This window comes from Ambystoma mexicanum, chromosome 3q (assembly GCF_040938575.1).
Source record: "Ambystoma mexicanum isolate Mex_15411 chromosome 3q, UKY_AmexF1_1, whole genome shotgun sequence".
Classification (NCBI taxonomy): Eukaryota; Metazoa; Chordata; class Amphibia; order Caudata; family Ambystomatidae; genus Ambystoma; species Ambystoma mexicanum.
The window spans coordinates 1,133,457,933-1,133,475,732 of NC_090926.1; the positions used below are offsets into that span (position 1 = coordinate 1,133,457,933).

The 17,800-nt window shown below is 42.7% G+C and overlaps 1 protein-coding gene across 1 annotated transcript in view; it reads left to right on the forward strand.

Annotated features, from left to right (window-relative positions):
* LOC138447678 (adhesion G protein-coupled receptor E3-like) overlaps positions 1-17,800 on the forward strand; it is a 1,605,711-nt gene that overhangs the window by 961,949 nt on the left and 625,962 nt on the right. The window contains exons 12-13 of the mRNA XM_069603942.1: positions 9,307-9,426; positions 17,447-17,646. Of these exons, the coding sequence (XP_069460043.1) occupies positions 9,307-9,426; positions 17,447-17,646 (320 nt within the window). The remainder of the gene's footprint in view (positions 1-9,306; positions 9,427-17,446; positions 17,647-17,800) is intronic.

Sequence of the window (17,800 nt, forward strand, 5' to 3'; positions counted from 1 at the left end):
TAAAGATAGTATAAGGTATTGGGTAGGTGGGTTGGTCCCTGAGAGGTTTCCTAATGTATAAGTGCACGAAATATTAAAAAAGACAAAATAGAAAAATGCAAAGAAGAAAAAATGATGAGCGGCCACTGTTTTGGATATTGACGCTAATAGGGGAGGCAGGAATATTCAAGGACCGAGCTATTGCGTATTATGAGTATGTCACATTCGGTCAGTCTAACTATGAAGGAGTGTTCGATCTGAAAAAGAAAAACAGCCTAGTAAGACAAGGAGAAGACAGAAAGACATTGAAGGGCAGGATTTACTGGTCCTGTGTGGCAAGAATAAAACAAGTAAAAACACATAAGGAGGGATCAATCAATTCAGAAGTTATAAGTTTGGGACCTGAAGGCTCTGCATTGAGTGTATCAATAGACTTAACTGTTGAAAATCTTGATGAAGAAAAATATGAAGTAGAAGAACAAGCTACATACAGAGAGGTGGCGTAGAATTTAAGACCTGACCTTACAATTACCATAGAGGGTGTACAAGGGCTGCAAAAGATATAATGTCATTAAGTGTGAACAAAAGGGCTGTAGTTAAGGCATGAAACATCAACAGAGATTGTCAGTCCCGTTGGTAGAAAATGTGCTCCTTGATGACTTTGTTGGACCCGTAAATCGAAATCACATGTGTTCTTTCCATCAATTCCCTGTGCTACAGGCTGTAAACTCAAGTGATATTGAGCAGGTCGAATTTGCAGACTTATTCCAGTGCCATAAAGTAAAAATATATTGTACAAATCAACATCCAAAGAGACTTGACTAGGAAAAGATTGTGGACTAATGGTGGGGTATTGAAAATTCAAAAAAGAACAGGAGCTGACTGCCTGCCTTTTTTACATATGAAATCCATGTAATACCCGGAATCACAGGAAGGGCATTGAGCTGTTTTCCTGGAACACAAGAGGTCATAAACATTGGGTTAAAAAAGTGATGTATAAAACTAACATAGCAACATGTAATATCATTTTAATGCAAGAGGTCTGATTAGAAAAAACAGTTAATATTTTTGGGATGGTGGTGTTTTTCTAGCCTGCTAAAAAAGGTCCTAATGGTAAACCAATAGGGGACTTGATAATTGCATTACAAACGTACCTAAGGATAACAGTGATTGCCTACTTGTAAATGAAAATGTGTTGGCAGAAATTGTGGTGGGTAATTGGTTGAATGAATACAGTAATTTATTGATACATAATGATTACGACCTACTGAAATGTTATCCTGATGGGAGGAAAAATTGGGTCCCGCCCGTATTATATTTGGGGGGTGTTTAAATGCCAAATGTCCAAATCTGTGTATTGGATCTGTTAGAATCAATCAAGGTCACATCTCTAACGATATTCCAGAACCTATGAAATTGAAGCTCTCCGAGTTAGGAAAACATTCTTGGGAGTTTGGGATTAATAATCATGAATGGCCTAACCAAAGGAGGCTGCTAAGGTAAACTTTACTTGGAAATCAGAAAATACATATAATTTATTCAGAGGTGTACATTAGTAGATGCATCTTTAAGTGATCATATCATTTTAAAATGGAAAATGATACGTAAACAGCGGGTAGTGGTGGGTAATGTATTATGTGTGGAGATGACAGGGAAATGAGTAAGGTGATAGAGTCAGGTGCCTCGATAAAGGCATTAGCCATTGGGATAACGTAATTAGGACGCAGAGCAGGGTTTGAAATTGAGATTTGTTGACCAGGAGCAAAAAGCAGCTCCTGGGTATCAGGCATAACCATTTAGGCAGGAGCTACCTCTGGGGAACCAGGAGCTAGAAAAGAATGTGCCGCAAATCTAACACTGCACAAAATGCAAAATCTAACATTTTGTCCATTTCATATTATCCAATATGCTCCAAGTGTCCTCTAAGTATGTTCTTTATTGTCATCTATATACATTCCCAAATATACTCAGTTAATATCACATAGCTAGGTTTGTATGGCACCACCTGCCCCATGAGGAAAAAGTAACTTCTAGTAGCTGTTTGTTTTAAGCTAACCAGGCTCCCCTTGGCTATAATCAGGAGCTAAATTGTCCCAGCTCCTGGCAATTTAGATCAATTATAGGACTTGAGGATTTCATTGTGTATCATTAGTGGAATCATGGTTCAGCCTTACAAAGTCATATAAGGCTGGAAGTATGATCACCTCACTGAAAATGGATTTAAAAAGAAAGGATGATGAAGAGGAATGGATATCAAAACTTGACCAGCGAGCAATACTACTCTGGGACAACAGGATTGGGTTAAATTAGATGTAGTGATTGGCAAAAAATTATATCATTTATAAAGTAAGAGCTGAATGGGTAAATATGGTAAATATGCTGAAGAAAGTAAAAACAAACAATTATTGAGCTTTTTTTAAATGACTTAACAAGAAAGAAAATTGCTCTGCGATAAATCAGATAGATACTATTTTGGCTGAGACCTGGGACCAATTTATTTTAAATTAATTTGTGAAAGAGAAATGTTAAAATTAACTAATGCAATAAACCGTGCATGGCAAAATATCAGTACATATCAGTACATATAATTAAGGATATGATAAAATCAAAAGCCTCTTGTGCGCCTGGCCCAGGTGGAATGTCTAATTTAATCTATAAAGAGCACCCTCACACAGGTCAATCACATTCAGAGTATTTTTCAACTCAATACTACAGGAAACAAAGTTCCAAGCTCATGGCTAGAGAGTTCCAAACTCATGGCTAGAGTCAATTCTATTACCAATTTATACAAAAAGAAACAGAAAGATCTGAGGAGGTATTGTTTGACCGCTTAGTTGGAGGCCTACAGCCAAATGTTTGCAACTATCTCATTAAAGAACTTAAAGAGAATGGTAAAAGAGAAAACCTACTTTCGCCTGGTGAAATAGGCTTTAGGATGGTGAATTGGACACTCCATAATGTGTTTTCTATAGCTAGTTAAAGTAAAGCAGCAAAGATGAAGGGAACGATTCCCCTTCAAATTTCTATTCTTGATAACTCCACCTTGCTTAGATCGCAGTAAGCTGTGGAAGAAATTAATGGAATAATAAGAGTGTGATTAGATGCAGAGGGACCATTGGCAATAGTGATCATGAACAAGAGGGTAGTAAAGCAGGGCTGCGTACTTGTACCCTACGTTTTAATTTGTATATGTCTGGTTTAGGGGGTTATACATCTTCAATACATTACTTTGCATGGAAATTTGGAAATGCCCATATACCAAAGTCAGCTTATGCAGTTGACTTCGTAATAATACACCCAAAAAGAGTGGGATCGCAGTAGAGCATTGATGTGATGGTCAAATACTCTAAGCATTTAAATCTTAAAATCAGTCTAACAAAATTAAAAACAATGAAATATGCTACTGCAACTCGTCAAATTTTAGTTCAATTCTTTTGAGATGGCCAAGAAATTGAAAGTGTGGAAGGATTTCTCCTATCTAGCGAGTCTATTTGCCACTAGTAAATCAAATGCTTGTTTTAAAGGAAAGTAGCTATATAAGAATAATGGTTCCTCTAAAACGTTTTGGCAAAGATGTAGGGGGAGTTTCATTGATCCCACTAATCAAGGCTTAGAAGGCCAAGAATCTAGCTGTAGTGTTATATGGATTGGACTGTGACACGTCTTGTGAAGAACAATAGTTTATTTATTTTTTATTATTTGATTTCTATAGCTCAAAACAAAAATGCCCGGTGGGATAGAGGTGCTTAACAAGACAAACAACAGGAATCAGGAAAGGCTAGACTAGGTGATGAAGAAAACCACGAAAAAAAGAAGCAGAACAAATCAGCAATACAGAATAGTTTTCAGCCCCCTTCTGAAGATTGATAGTGATGTACACGCTCGCAGATCAGGTGGCAGCGCCTTCCAGCGTGTTTAGGAGCTGTATGCGGAAAGGATCCCTGTGCCACGCAAGAAGGTTTGGTCTGTGGAATTACCAGGAGAGAGGTATTGTTCGAATGCAGTGTTCTGTGGGCTAGAAGCCAAGAAATGCAATTAGCCAGATATTCAGGCACCATTTCATAGAGACATCAATGCATGATACAGAGTACGTGAAAAAGTATTCAACTACTCACTGGAAGCCAGTGCAGGGCTCTTCTGGCTGAGGAAACGTCGCCTGTTCTGAGCAACCCTTCAACAATACATACATCGTTGTTCTGAATAACCTGGAGGCTGGCGATCTCCCCAGTGGCAACACCCAGCAAAGACTCGTACAATAATCCAGCTTGGCCCTGATGATAGCTTGTGCGATGAAGCACAGTTGAAGGTATTCAAAAAGGCCGGAGCTGTGCCAACAGTTTCTGATGGTATTACGTACAGGCGACCAAACTATTCACCTGTGCCTTCATGGACAGATCTTGATCGAAGGTGACTCCTAAAGTCTTAGCCTTGGATTGAGTCTTAATGGTGCAGCCCACAATATCGAACTGAAAATATTTTGGGTTTAACTTCCGAACTTGATGAGCTGTACCTACAACCATGAACTCAGTTTTTGGGTAATTGAGTATATGCATGTTGGTTTGCATCCAGGTTTGGCTCAAACTGTAGGTAAGTTTCTCAGTGATGGACTCAGTGGAATAGTCCCCTGAAAGCGGCACAAGGCACTCTGTGTCATCTGCATAATTTGCATAAATTATGCCAGCATCATCCAATCAATCGAATAGTGGGATCTTTCTTCCCCTATTACTGCCATATCATTATTATGATTAGTTAAATTCTGTTATTTTTCTCCAACTCCATTGATCCTTAGTATTCTCTTTTTTTTTAGATTGTATGGATGAATATGAATGTGTGATTATTTGATGTAATATGTAAGATGTATTTATCTAATGTGTAAAAGTTTTGTTTGTTTTATCTTGTTCAAAACTGTATACACAATAAAAATAAAAAAATAAAAAATATGATACACCTCAGCTAGCTCATCAGCGTTGTTAAGGTTCAGTAGGCTGTTAATGGTACGTGAGATGAAAGGGGCCATAGCAGCCAATGTTAATTTACGCAGATTTCTACATGACACCCAGACCTTTTATGATCTGCCTTTGTGATGGATGGGTAACGACAGACTCCATTCTAGAAGATGGTGATCAGACCAGGGCCAGGGATTACTCTGCACACAATTTCGTTTTTTGTCATAAATTGGGGCCACTCCACCGCCTTTCCCATTCCACCTGTGAGCTCTCAGTATATTGAAGCCTACGGGCACTGCAAGTGTCAAAGCAGATCCTGCAGCATTATGCAACCAAGATTTGGTGATTGCTTGCATATCAATTTTGTGCATGGTAATGTGTCCAGCTACCTCAGTGGACTGTTTTATAAGGGGCCTTGTGTTGAGTAGCATACATTTTATTTTCCTATCCTGTCCTGCTGCAAAACATTCATACTCTACTGGGATGCGCGTTTGAGCAAACTCTTGTATTGTAGGATTTGGGGCTATGATGTGAGCATGTGAGGTTCAGTATTACGAACATCCTCTTGATCCATTGTCCGGCACTATTGTCAAGTTGTCCGGAAATATTGGTAATCTTAGATGCTAGCACAATAAGATTCTGCCTGATATGATATATGTCATTTATAACGCTCCTGTCCACAAGTGTTTCTAGGCACGACTGCCTGTGGAGCAGACCGCATAGGTTCCAGGAATAATTTATTGGAACAATGCACAAGCTCCCAGCCACAACATCCTCATTACCATTCCCTTTAATGTAACTAGGAGTGGGCCCACTGGCATGCTCAAAAGCTGTACACAAGGACTAGGAATTATGTTCCACCATTCTATTATGTGTAGGAAAAGGGGAGTATGAAAAGCAGGCTGGGTCTCTTGTATAGTTACCTGGTCCAGTGGTGTCAATCGCAACCTTAGATATTTTTGAAGTTAAATAGATTGGAATGCAAGCTGCAGAGAAGAGATCTGACTCTTCCCCAGAGTTTGCCAATACAACAGGTAAGAGTTGAATTAAGCATTCCTTCCCTTAATCAATAACGAACATAATGAATACATTTAAAAAAACAGCCTTTTGATATGATTGGCACATGAATATGTTGCATGTGGGAAATTAATTGAGCTTAAGAATGAAGCTAAGGTACTTCCATTATATAGGGTTACCTGTAAATATATATCACAGGTCTCGAAAAGAAGAAAACTGAGAAGTACGTTTTTACTGCAGTGGTTAAACATACTGAAAACCTGAGAACTGATAGCAAGTTCAGTTAATAGTGAGAAAGAAAAGAGATTATTTATGTTATGTAAGAATGGAATTATAGAACTTCTCCAGCATTGAATTATTTATAGAATCACATGCTGTGAATATTTCCCGTTGTCAGGCTGTGAATCCTCAGTAACATAGAGCAGTTTAAACCTAAACTGAAAACTTTCAGTCACTTTTGTGCTCTACTACAGCCAATAGAAACACCTACCTTAACTCCTCCACTGTTGGCCATCTTCAGATTTTTTACCGCACGTTAGTGGAAGGAGTCCTCAAAAATCATCTCTTCAATTTGGGATTCTAGCATCATTTCCATTTCCATGAAAAATATATATTTTTCGATGTCTACTCGACAACCGGCGACTGTGCTAGCTCTAAAGACTGTTCCCACCGTGGGTAATCTTCGACTGAGCTTTGTCTGCACAGTTGGGCCTACCTCATGGCTGAATCCACGAGAAAGAGCTTGTTCAAGGCCTGTGCCCTATGTGGACTGAAGATTGCATACGTAGAGGATCATCACAGCGACTGACTCTACTGCCTTTACCCTCACCATGTCATCCAAGACTGTGAAATCTGCCAGTCGTTCTCCAATAAGAAGCTGAGGGATCGACATTGTCGTCTTGTTGCGTGGCTGGAGGACGCCATGCTTCATTATTGCAGAGCAGGACGGCCCAGCCAACCACATCTAGTAAGAGGTCAAGATCGCATATAGTCCAGGCCACCAGCACAAAGAGGCATAAAGGCACCTCCGGAGACAAACGTAGATCCTTGCACAAGGACCGGTCTTCACCAACGGTCAGAGCCCAAGGGCAGTCGATAGGGAAGGAGAGCCAAGACCTTTTCCATTACCCAAAGGACATGTCTTAATCTAAGTCCACATCTAAATCTGGTGGCTACTCTTCACCTTCAACATCAAAAAATGGCTCATTGTCCAGATCACCAAACCTTCCTCCTGGTCGTCTATCCAAAAGCCGTCAGCGTCGTCCACTGGCGCTCCGGCAACAAAGCCGCTGTCGGCCATGACTACCGCGTCATTGACGAATCCGTCAACTGCCTCCACCTCGTCATCGAAAAAACCATCAAAATCCACAACTAATACATCATCAAGAACCTTGTTGATGGCATCTACGTCAACGGCTGTGATATCCTCATCGACTGCACTGTCAACAACCCCGTCGACTGAAAAAAGTGCATCTTCCCATAAGATTGTTACCACCGCCATTGTAACTGCCGTTCCAGACACTCAGACAAGCACAGTGTCCACATGGACAGCCCGTCCACGGGCATTCTTTCCCAACCTTGGGGTGGCCCTGCTACCGGGAGGTATTGTTGTCTCGGAGCCAAGTCCTTCCCAATCGGAAGAGGTAGAAGAAGCACATGAGGAGGCCATCATTTCACCGCCATTGTCTCCAATGCACAGGACACAGCCCCCCAGAAGGCAGTCCAGCGCACCACAGGGTGAGGCAAGCCACCATTACCTCCTCTGCATTCATCTAAGGCATAGGACATTTTGCCTTTAATGCAGCCAGAGCCATTGCTGCCTCCAATGGGAACCAAATAACTGGACATTTTATCCACATTAACCACTTTGGTGGCAACCTTGCACCTGCCTCGGACCCTCCCAGGCGACAGCACACAGATGTTCGCAAGCTCTCCAGGGAGTTAGATGGCACCCTTCGCCCTCCCAGAAGAGGCAAACACTTGTCAGTACTGCAGAGGCTATACGATACTGGAACAGACACTGATCCCGACCAGTTGGACGATGGGTTTCCACTCATACTTCCCACACTGACGAATTTGATGATTTTATCACAGGTGATGGGGAACCAGATGACATGTCACTCAGGGACTCACCCCCTGATGAGGTAGGGATCTTCCACGTGCTCATGCCAGAGCAGCCATTATGGTCGGCCTTGCAACGGAAGAGCAGTGCAAGGAGAATGTGCTATACCAACGCAGAGAACAGTGCAGGAAATCTGTCATATCCATCCCTCTGTTGGAAGATGTCTGGGAGGATGGCCTGGTCTCCTTTGCACACGTAGCAACTGCCCTGGCTGAGAAAACCCATTGTTTTATTTAGGGGTGGTGGGCTGTGCTCACCGGCCCCAAGTCCCTGTTTCCCTATGTTTTTATATTCACATGCAACCCTCCCACCTCCCTCCCACCTACCCCACATGGCTCGTCTTTTGGCTCTTACTGCCACTCTCGTGCGCTTGTCAAATCTGAAGATGGCAGACAAGGGAGGAGTTAAGGGAGGAGTTCCTATTGACTGTGGGCGGTATGACCAAAAATGACTGTGATAGAGCACAAAAGTGGGTTTAAACTGCTCTATGTTAACGAGGATTCCCAGCCTGATGACAGGGAATATCCATAGCTTGTGAATCTGTGAAAAATACCAATGCTGGAGAAACGGAGTTACAGGTAAATAACTAATTCCATCCTTTAATACAATTCCCGCCTTTCTCTAATTGTAGAAATATGTACTTAAAAAGTTAAGAAGTGCATTGGATAAAAGGAACTATTAGTAACAGAATGCTTTTCGATAAGAATCCTGAATGGAAATCAGATTTCACTGATTTTAAGCAGCTTGAAATTCTGGGAAGCAACTAACAAATGTCTTGAATACATCAGTAGAAATCTGTTCTTTAGATTGATCAAATAAGAGAGAATGGAAGTTTGAGATTTGTGATATTATTTGGATGCTTCAAAGTACTTAGATGAGATAAGATGAATTTTAGAGTGTTTGATTCAAATGGATGTTGGTGTTTTATAGCAGTAAAAATGAAATTAAATTCTTGTGATGGGCTGCAGATATGAATTGTGCAAATACATATTTGTATTATATTGTTTTGTATTATACTATTTGTATATTCTAATATGTGAAACGTTTCATGTAAATTAAAAAAACACAATGAAATAAAAGTTTGATTCATACCAAGACTCAAGAGGATTGGTCAGGGATCTTCCCAAACTGAGAGTATTGTTTTCAATGCTTGTGTTTGGGCCGAGGAGCTGGAGGTGTTTTCTGGGGGACCTTTCTCATTCACTTGCTCATGTCTTAGACATTACTTATGTCCTGTAACAGATATTGAAACCAAAGTGATCAAGGATGACTGCAACTTGTTGAACACAGTGCTTCAATTAAATGCCAAAGAAGAAAGAATGGACATCAGCTGCAGGACAGTCACTGGAAACGGTGGTGAGGGTAAGTTCACCATTGCCAGTAAATTCACCTACAAATGAATCCTGGAATTGTGAATACATAGCCCAGTTCTTCCAGTGAATGCATTGCCAGATTACCAGTGCTAGTGACAGTAAATGTTACCCGTTCCATGTCTTTACTTTAATTTGTTTATATTGTGCACCACTGACCTGTTATATGAGATTGAACTTTTGTCATTGTTGAGGCTAACATACTCTCATTTACACGTATTGTCGCGTTTATTGGCATCATAGTATCAATTGGATGTGTTAAATTCGCTGCTGCCTCATCAATGTAGTGCTTTACTATAGTGGAAAAATGGGCACTAAGAAATATACGCTCCCCCTACAGGTCTTGTGCAGCTAATTTAGGTTTTGCAGACTTAATCAATGCTAATGCATGCATAGCGAATGACTTTGAACCTCCAGCAGTTGTATGGGATAGGTACGCATGGCTACTACCACTGACCACCACAGTTGGCTGGTCCCTCTTGCGCCGGCGCGCTTGCGCCTGATATGCAAATGAGTAATGCCCAGAGAACTACAATGCTGTTGGGGATTGTAGTTCAATCAGTAGCGTAGACAAAGTAATGCACATTTCAAATGGATTGTGTCCTCCCACGTATTCCTATCTTATGATAATTATCCTTCCAGCCTCAGCTGCTTTGGAATTTTATTTCGACAGGGGACGCTGTGTGCCCTCTCTTTGAGTCAATGTCCCTCAAGGGCCTTCGTTGGACTGTCAACGTCATCATTAGTATAAGTATCGCACACAGCGCCCGTTGGCTTCAGTTCCGTTTTTACGAGCTAACGCTGTGAAGAATTTTTCTGCGCTTCAGTTATTTTCAATCTTCTAAAATGTCTTCCCCATCGGCTCCATCGAAAAGGCTCTAACGGAGCGTAAAGGTAAATTGGCGGTGGAGAGGTTGCCTTCGAAGTCTTCTTTGAAGAGATCAAAGGGAAAGACTGATGAGTCGAGGGATTCTCCTCAATGTAAAAGATCGAAACAGTCTTGATCGAGAAGTCTATCACGCCATCCTTCGAAGAAGACCAAGAAACGGCATGACAGGTCACCTTCGACCCCTAGTGATTCCTCGGCTGAGGTAATCAAATGTACAACTATGTCGGAATCCCCAGAAAAATGGGATGCGTTTTGTGATCAAATGCTCAAAATCTTTGAGAATGCGGCCCAACCCCCTTTGAAGGACAACCAGAAAGCCCATGCCACTGTTGATCTGCATAAAGACGTCAAAGGGAAGTCGAAGACGAAGGGCCTCATTACGACCCAGGCGGTAAGGGGTTAATGGCGCCGTAAAAGGTGTTGTGCCGTTAAACCCTTACCGCCTAATTACGAGGTCCCTTTGCGGGTCCCGACCTTAACGGCTGGTTTTACCAGCCATTAAGGAAGGAACCCGCAAAGGGACTTTCGAGGTAATTACGGTACCGCAAATTGCGGTACCGTAATTACCACCTTCCCCATTCCCATTGAGCCCTATGGGGCAAAAATGGGAATGGGGAAGGGCCAATGGTGAATGGGGAATTACTGCCCCGCCAACCTTGGAATGGGGCGGTAATTCCACCATTCACCATGGCGGAGTTGGTAAAATACTGGCGGCAACCATGGCGCTACTAGCACCATGGTTACCGCCTAGGTCGTACCGAGGCCCGAAATCTTCTAAATCGAGCCACAAGCCGGTAATGCATCAAGAAGATTTATTCTAAGTCTTTAACATCCATCTATGAAGATAATGAACCTTCAGATGATAACAAACCACCATTTTGGTTACAATATGGCACGCCTAATGTGCCAGATGAATTTATCTCTGAAGAGTCTAAATTACAAGACTTATATGATAACCTTCAGTCGGCCAGTGGTTTAGATACCTCTCCCGAACTGGAATTTGGCAAACCATATCCCACTGACCACGCTAACTCCTCGTATAGGAAACTGATGAGAAAGATGATAGAGTTTTTAGGTTTGAGCAGGCCTACTCCTTCTTTTGAGCAGGATGACCTGACAGATATTTTGGATCAGGGTCCCCAAAAAGATCAAATTTTGCCATTTCACACTGCACTACAAAAAAAGGTCTCAGTAAATTGGGAGACACCAGAGACTACGGATGAAGTGAATACAAATGTTGCTAGAAAATTGAGACTATCCAGCAGCGGCACAGACTACTAGACAAAACATCCAACACGAGAAAGTTTGGTGGATCCGGCTGCTACTTCTACCAAGCAGTCAGCAAACCCATCCATCCTTCCTGATAGGGATGATAAGAGAGTGGATGCCTGGGTGAGAAACATATTAACTGCTGGCAGTGTGGCATTAAAGTCAACTAATGCAATGTGTACCTTGTCAAGGTTTACTTTTACCCTGTGGGACTGCGTAGCCATGGCTGCTGTCCACATCCCGGAAGGCGAAGAAAGAGTCGGCTTCCTGACAATCATCAAGGATGGTAAGGAGGCAATGGGTGAATGCCTCCAGTCAGGTCTGGATACTGAAGACAGCATCAGCAGATCCATGGCAACTAGCACAGTGTTACGCAAGTTTGAATAGTTGAGGAAGTCTGGATTTGCACCAGATGTGCAGTCTAGACTCCTCAACATGCCCTTTGACGGCTCAAGACTGTTTGGCAGCAAGGCTGATGAGAGTTTGGAAAAGCTGCAGACCTTGAAAGTGACGGCTAAAACCCTTAGCACCGCCATTAGACAGCCTCAACACCCCTACTCCGGTTCATCTTTTTGGAGGGGTAAGTCCTTTCGGATGTATTCCTCAATTGGAAGAGGACGAGGACAAGCCAGTCAAAGAGGTGAGAGAAGATTCCCTCGTGGTGGACGAGGTAGAGGTGCTAAGCCAACCCAAGCAGCAGCAGTTTTACCCTCAGCCACCGCTTCAGCCGCCTCAAAACCACTCTGAGACTTTGACTCACAAGACCCTTGTAAAAGGCAGACTTACTCAGCATCTGGAATAATGACAGGGCGGTATCCAGTTAATATCTCGAAAAAAAAATTTTGAATGACAAAAATGTCGAAATACCTAAAAAAAAAAATTTCAAATGTCTTATTTTTTAATTTACATGGTTTTATTTCGCGAGTAAAAAAAAAGGTTAAAAAAAAGGGATTGGGGATAATTTTTTCAACATTTTGGCATTCGAAATTTTTTAATTCGAAATAGTCACTATAAACCTGACAGGGCATTACTTCAGATGCTTGAGGAAACTGAAGCCCAAGGTTACTGCCTTACTTTTCAAAAAAGGCCTCATGTTCATCCACTGGGGAACTCTTTCAAAGTTCCAGATCTGCTCCTGTGCAGAAGATTTTGACCCTGCTAGAGAACGGTGCTATGATATGATATGATATGATATGATATGGTATTTGTAACGCGCCTATACACAAGTGTTTCAAGGCGCGACGAGGCAGGGAGGGAGGGAAACAAGGGGAAGACAGACAAACGATCCTACTAGGCCAGGTGTCATTCAGATCGCGCAAGTGCAGAGGTAAGGGGAAAAGGAGAAAGTGCAGGGGGAGGAGGTGGGGGGGGAAAGTGCAGTACAAGGTAAGTAGCGTAATAAAATAATAAATAATAAATAAAAGGGCCAGCTGGTGGCAAGTGCGAGGTAAGTGCAGAGCAAGTGCTGGGAAGGGGGCTGTAGGGATACAGTGACAGTCCCACAGTGCAGGGGGAGCCAGGGAGGCAGTGCAAGTGGAGAGTGGCTGGGCCCTGGACCGAGGTCACTGAGAGTGGCCCAGATGCAGGTTTAGTGCAGAATTCAGTGGGGAGTTAAGCAGGTTTAGCAGGGGAGAGGGAGAGAGAAGGCAGAAGCGAAGAGGAAGGTTTTGAGGTGCTTCCGGAACCGGAGATGGTTCTCCTCGAGTTTCAAGTACCTGTGTGGTAAGGAACAAGGGTTTGTATTCCCCATACTTTCTGATTCCCAAAAATGACAGGGGATTGGGACCCATCTTGGACTTAAGAAACTTGAACAAGTTCCTCAGGAAGGACAAGTTCAAGATGGTTACCCTTCCCCAAATCCAAGACTGGATGGTGTCATTGGACCTTCAGCATGCTTACTTTCATGTGCCTTTCCATCTCAAGCAGTGAGTCTCAGGAGAGGGGGGATTCACGTCTACCCCTACCTTGATGATTAGCCAATCAATGATCATTTGCCAGAACAGGCCTGGCAACATCTCAGCGTAACCTGCCACTCTTCACAAACTGGGCTTCTCCCTCAGTTACAAGAAGTCCCACATGATACCATCTCAAAGACTCTGATTTATTGGTGCAGTCCTGGATGCTTCTTTGCGGAAATCCTTGCACCCGAGGTGAGAGCTCAACATATTCTGCAGATGGTCACCAAATTCCAGAGTGCTCAGCATCTTCCGGCCTTCGATTTTTGAGGTTGCTCTGTCTCATGGCATCCTGCAATTTTCTGGTGCCAGAATGAGATCCCTCCAATGGGCTCTCATGACTGAATGGTCCCAATTCTCAGGCAGAATGTCAGACCACCTGAAAGTTCCATGCAGAGTCTCTCGGGACCTTCTGTGGTAGGCTTGCAATGACAACATTCTCAAGGGTGAATCTTTTTGGCAGCCATGGCCAGACATAAAGGTAGTGATGGATGCCTCACTCACTGGGTGCGGAGCCAACGCCAATGAGCTGACAATCAGCTGTTGTTGGTCTCCATCGCAGTCCAAACTATGCATCAACCTTTTGGATCTGAGGGAAAAAAGACTAGCACTGAAGGCCTTTCTGCCCTCTGTATGGGGAAGGAATGTCCTGATAATGACGGACAACACAGTGGCCATGTACTATCTCAACAAGAGAGGAGGTGTAGGGTCACTACCACTGTGCAGAGAAGCAATGCAGCTCTGGTTCTGTGCAATTCAAGAAGGAATCTATCAGCAGTTCACCTAGCTGGAGAGGAGAACACGGTGGCGGATGCTCTGAGCAGACGTAGCACAGTCTACCACGAGTGGGCACTAGCTCAGGAAGTCCTTCAAGAGATCTTCACCATTTGGGGAACCCCCTGAAGTTGACCTGTTCGCGACCAGTGTCAACCTGAAGTGTGAGCTGTTCTGCTCCAAGGAATTTCCCCCAAGAGGAGCTCTAGGCGACCCATTCATAGTGGACTGTGAATTTCCACTCCTTTACACGTTTCTTCCAGTCCCTGTAATTCCTCACGTGATCAATATTTTGAGAATGTTTGGGAAACGCAAGATCCCAATTTCCCCGGATTGGCCAGAAGGACGTGGTACCCGGACCTTCTGGACATGTCCATCTGCCCTCCAGTAAGTCTTCCACAAAGAGAGGACCTTCTCTTGCGAGAGGAGGGTCCTGTTCTCCATCCAGAGGTAAAAAAACTCAGCCGTCACGTATGGTTTCTGAGAGGTTGAGATACAGTGGTCCTTCATTCACTCCATGACAACAATTAAAACAACATATAATTTGTACTCCCACCACCAGATTATTACTGCTTTGGGAGTCTATCATAAAATGAGAAATACGTGGGAGGAACATCCTTTCAAAAGAACGTAACTCGGGGTAAGTAACGTGTTCTTCTCCCTCTTTTCACTAGGGCCTCATCACAAGTTGGACAGTATCCCGGCGCTAATTGCGCCGGGATAACGGCCAAAGCTATTTGCGTTACTGCAACTCGGTCCTACAACTATAATTTTAAAAACCAAATGCGAAATGAACTAGCAGCAATTTGACTTTAAAAGTAGAATAAATTGGTTGCAATTTAAATTAGAACAATTAAGCATTCAATGGCAATCGAATTTCAGTGAAACATATGCCTACACTCTTGCATTGCCAGGACATTACAGCATGTATTTACCAGGATCTTTCACCTAGAATGGCACTGCTCATTCATTTTGCCTCCTTTCCATTCTGGCAGAGCCGGGCAGAATTTAATGATTAGCCTGGTACCACATCAAACTCTCCTTGTATGACAAGTTTTGCAACTAGTTCTGCCAATCAATCTGACCTCAGAGATAGGCTGTCAGTGAATCTGTCAACCAGCTTAGCACTGTTATTGAGTCAGACACACAGGCTTCTATCGCAGGTTTATTTGACACCCATCCTTCCACTGGCAGTGAGTCTGATCCTGAGCATTACTTGATTAGTGACTCTTATGCCTAGCTTTAAACAATCGGTGAGTCTGATACACAGCCTTCAACTGCTGGCGACTCTGACCCCATCCCCTTGTGCCTTGCAGTGTAATCAAGTCAGACCGAAGGATTGCATGGTCAGTTAGCCTGACCTTTTGTCTTGCTCTGTCAGTAAGTTCACCCAGACGATCCACTGCAGGTCAGTTGCACCCTCATCCTTGCATTATTAGTGAATCTGGCAGCCAGAATCGCGTTGAGTTTGACCCAGACTTGTATTCTCACTGAGTGTGATCACCTGCCTGATACTGTCAGATATTCTCTGCTCCCAGTCTTGCACTGCCATTGAATGGGATCCCCAGGCCTGTGAGCATGCCCCCTGGCATAAGATTGAGAGTGCAATGAGTGCTAAAAAACTATGCTTCATGAAAATGGTGGTTAATTTCAAAATATATCCCCATGGTAACAATATGTTGGCAGATCATTTCTAGGTCATATCTGGTGGCAGTGTTTTAGCTCCATGTATAGATTAAAGGTCACTTTTGCAACTATTGAGTCTTCTGGGTGGCGATCTAACCTAAAGTTGCACTTCAAAATGGCTGGCTGCCTGTCCGTGAGATAAGATGTGCCCCAGTGAGAAATGTGCATGATTTGTGCTATTACTATTGTAATAGCAATGTGAGCCATATAGTGGTTATGGTTTCTTGAAGCATTGTAGTGTATCTCTAGATACTAGAGGATACCGAAATGGTCATTCGATTATCCTCCATGCTATCTGAAGGATTGGATATTCTTGTGTCTTCTCGTCACATAAATACATACTCGTGGCTTTGTTATTACTCTTACCTGCTGCATTCAGTTCAGGCTGCATATAGATTCTGATTTCATGTGTGTTCTGCGGCCTGTCCCAGGAATTTCTTGAAGACCCTTCTGAGGGAGCGCCAACCCCTAAAGCAGGTTGTTCGGCAGTATCCACCAATCTCACCGCATACAATTCAATTAAAGGAATTCCAGTGCCATCCATTTCTATAAAAGCCCATTAAATGTATGGCCACCTCTTTGAAAAGGCACACATTGATTTCAATGTAACCATTCCCGAAATTGAAAAAAACAAATAAAAAGAAGGTAACATTTAAAACAAAGGGAGAATAGGGAAGAAATAGGAGGAGAGCAATGAGTTAAACAACAAATAACAAAGAGTGAAGAAGAGTATGAAGGAATGGTACCCTGTTGCAGACTTAACAGGGAGGAAGAGGTCAATAGGTTTGAAAAGTGGAATAAGGGGGTGGCTTTGGCAATAATGAAGGTAGAAATACGAAAAAACAAGGAAAAAGAAAAAGCCTTACATTTTCAGTGAGATGGCTTAAAGTCAAAGGGCCCAAAAATCCATTGATTGAGTTGCACTTGGAGTAAGATTGTTGTTATAGTAACTGGCCCTTGTAATATTTCTTTCAATGTTCTTTCCTATGGAACTATTTGTTGGAGATTGACCCGTTGACCATTTCTTGGAGCTGAAGAGAGGAAAACGAAGAAAAGTATAGTAATAACTTTGACTGCTGCAAGAAAAGACCATGTCAATACATAATAACTGGGTTCCCTCTAGCCTACCCTAACTGATGAGCTCTTGTTCACAATTTATGTGAATTCATTGATTATTCTCTTGGCATCATGTAAGCTTTAGCATACAAATCACATGCCCAGGGCTTGTTCATGGGGCCTAGGTTTGGTGATTTAATGTCTGAACATTTTCATTCTAGATGGATACCCCGATCACTGTTGTGTGCTTGTCCCTGATCTGAATCGTTCATGAGTTATGGCTGTGGGAAGTGATTTGATTCGGCATGTTTAGCTCATTGCTGTATTTATCTTAACCTGCCACTGAGTATCTTTATGCACTTTTCCTCTTTCTCATCTTTTAGCCTCTGGCGGGGTCGCGTTCATATCTTTTGAGAACATGGAAACGATCCTGAATGCAAACTTTTTTAAAGACAAAGATACTGAGTCCTCCGAAGCTCTTCGTGATGTTTCGATTAATGCACGTGTCGTCAGTGGCCAAATAACAAGCGAGGAAAAAAGCAGCTTTTCAGATGCCGTCAACTTCACCCTAAAGAATATAAAGGTTTGAGATACTGTGCAAGTGAAAATATAGAAGATGAGAGCCTTGTTGTGTGGCTCAGACAGGGTGGGCTGCCGATAGTTTGATATGCACTTTGCACCAACAATCATACACAAATTGATGATCGTTATAGGGGGAACGGGAGAGGCTGTCTTGG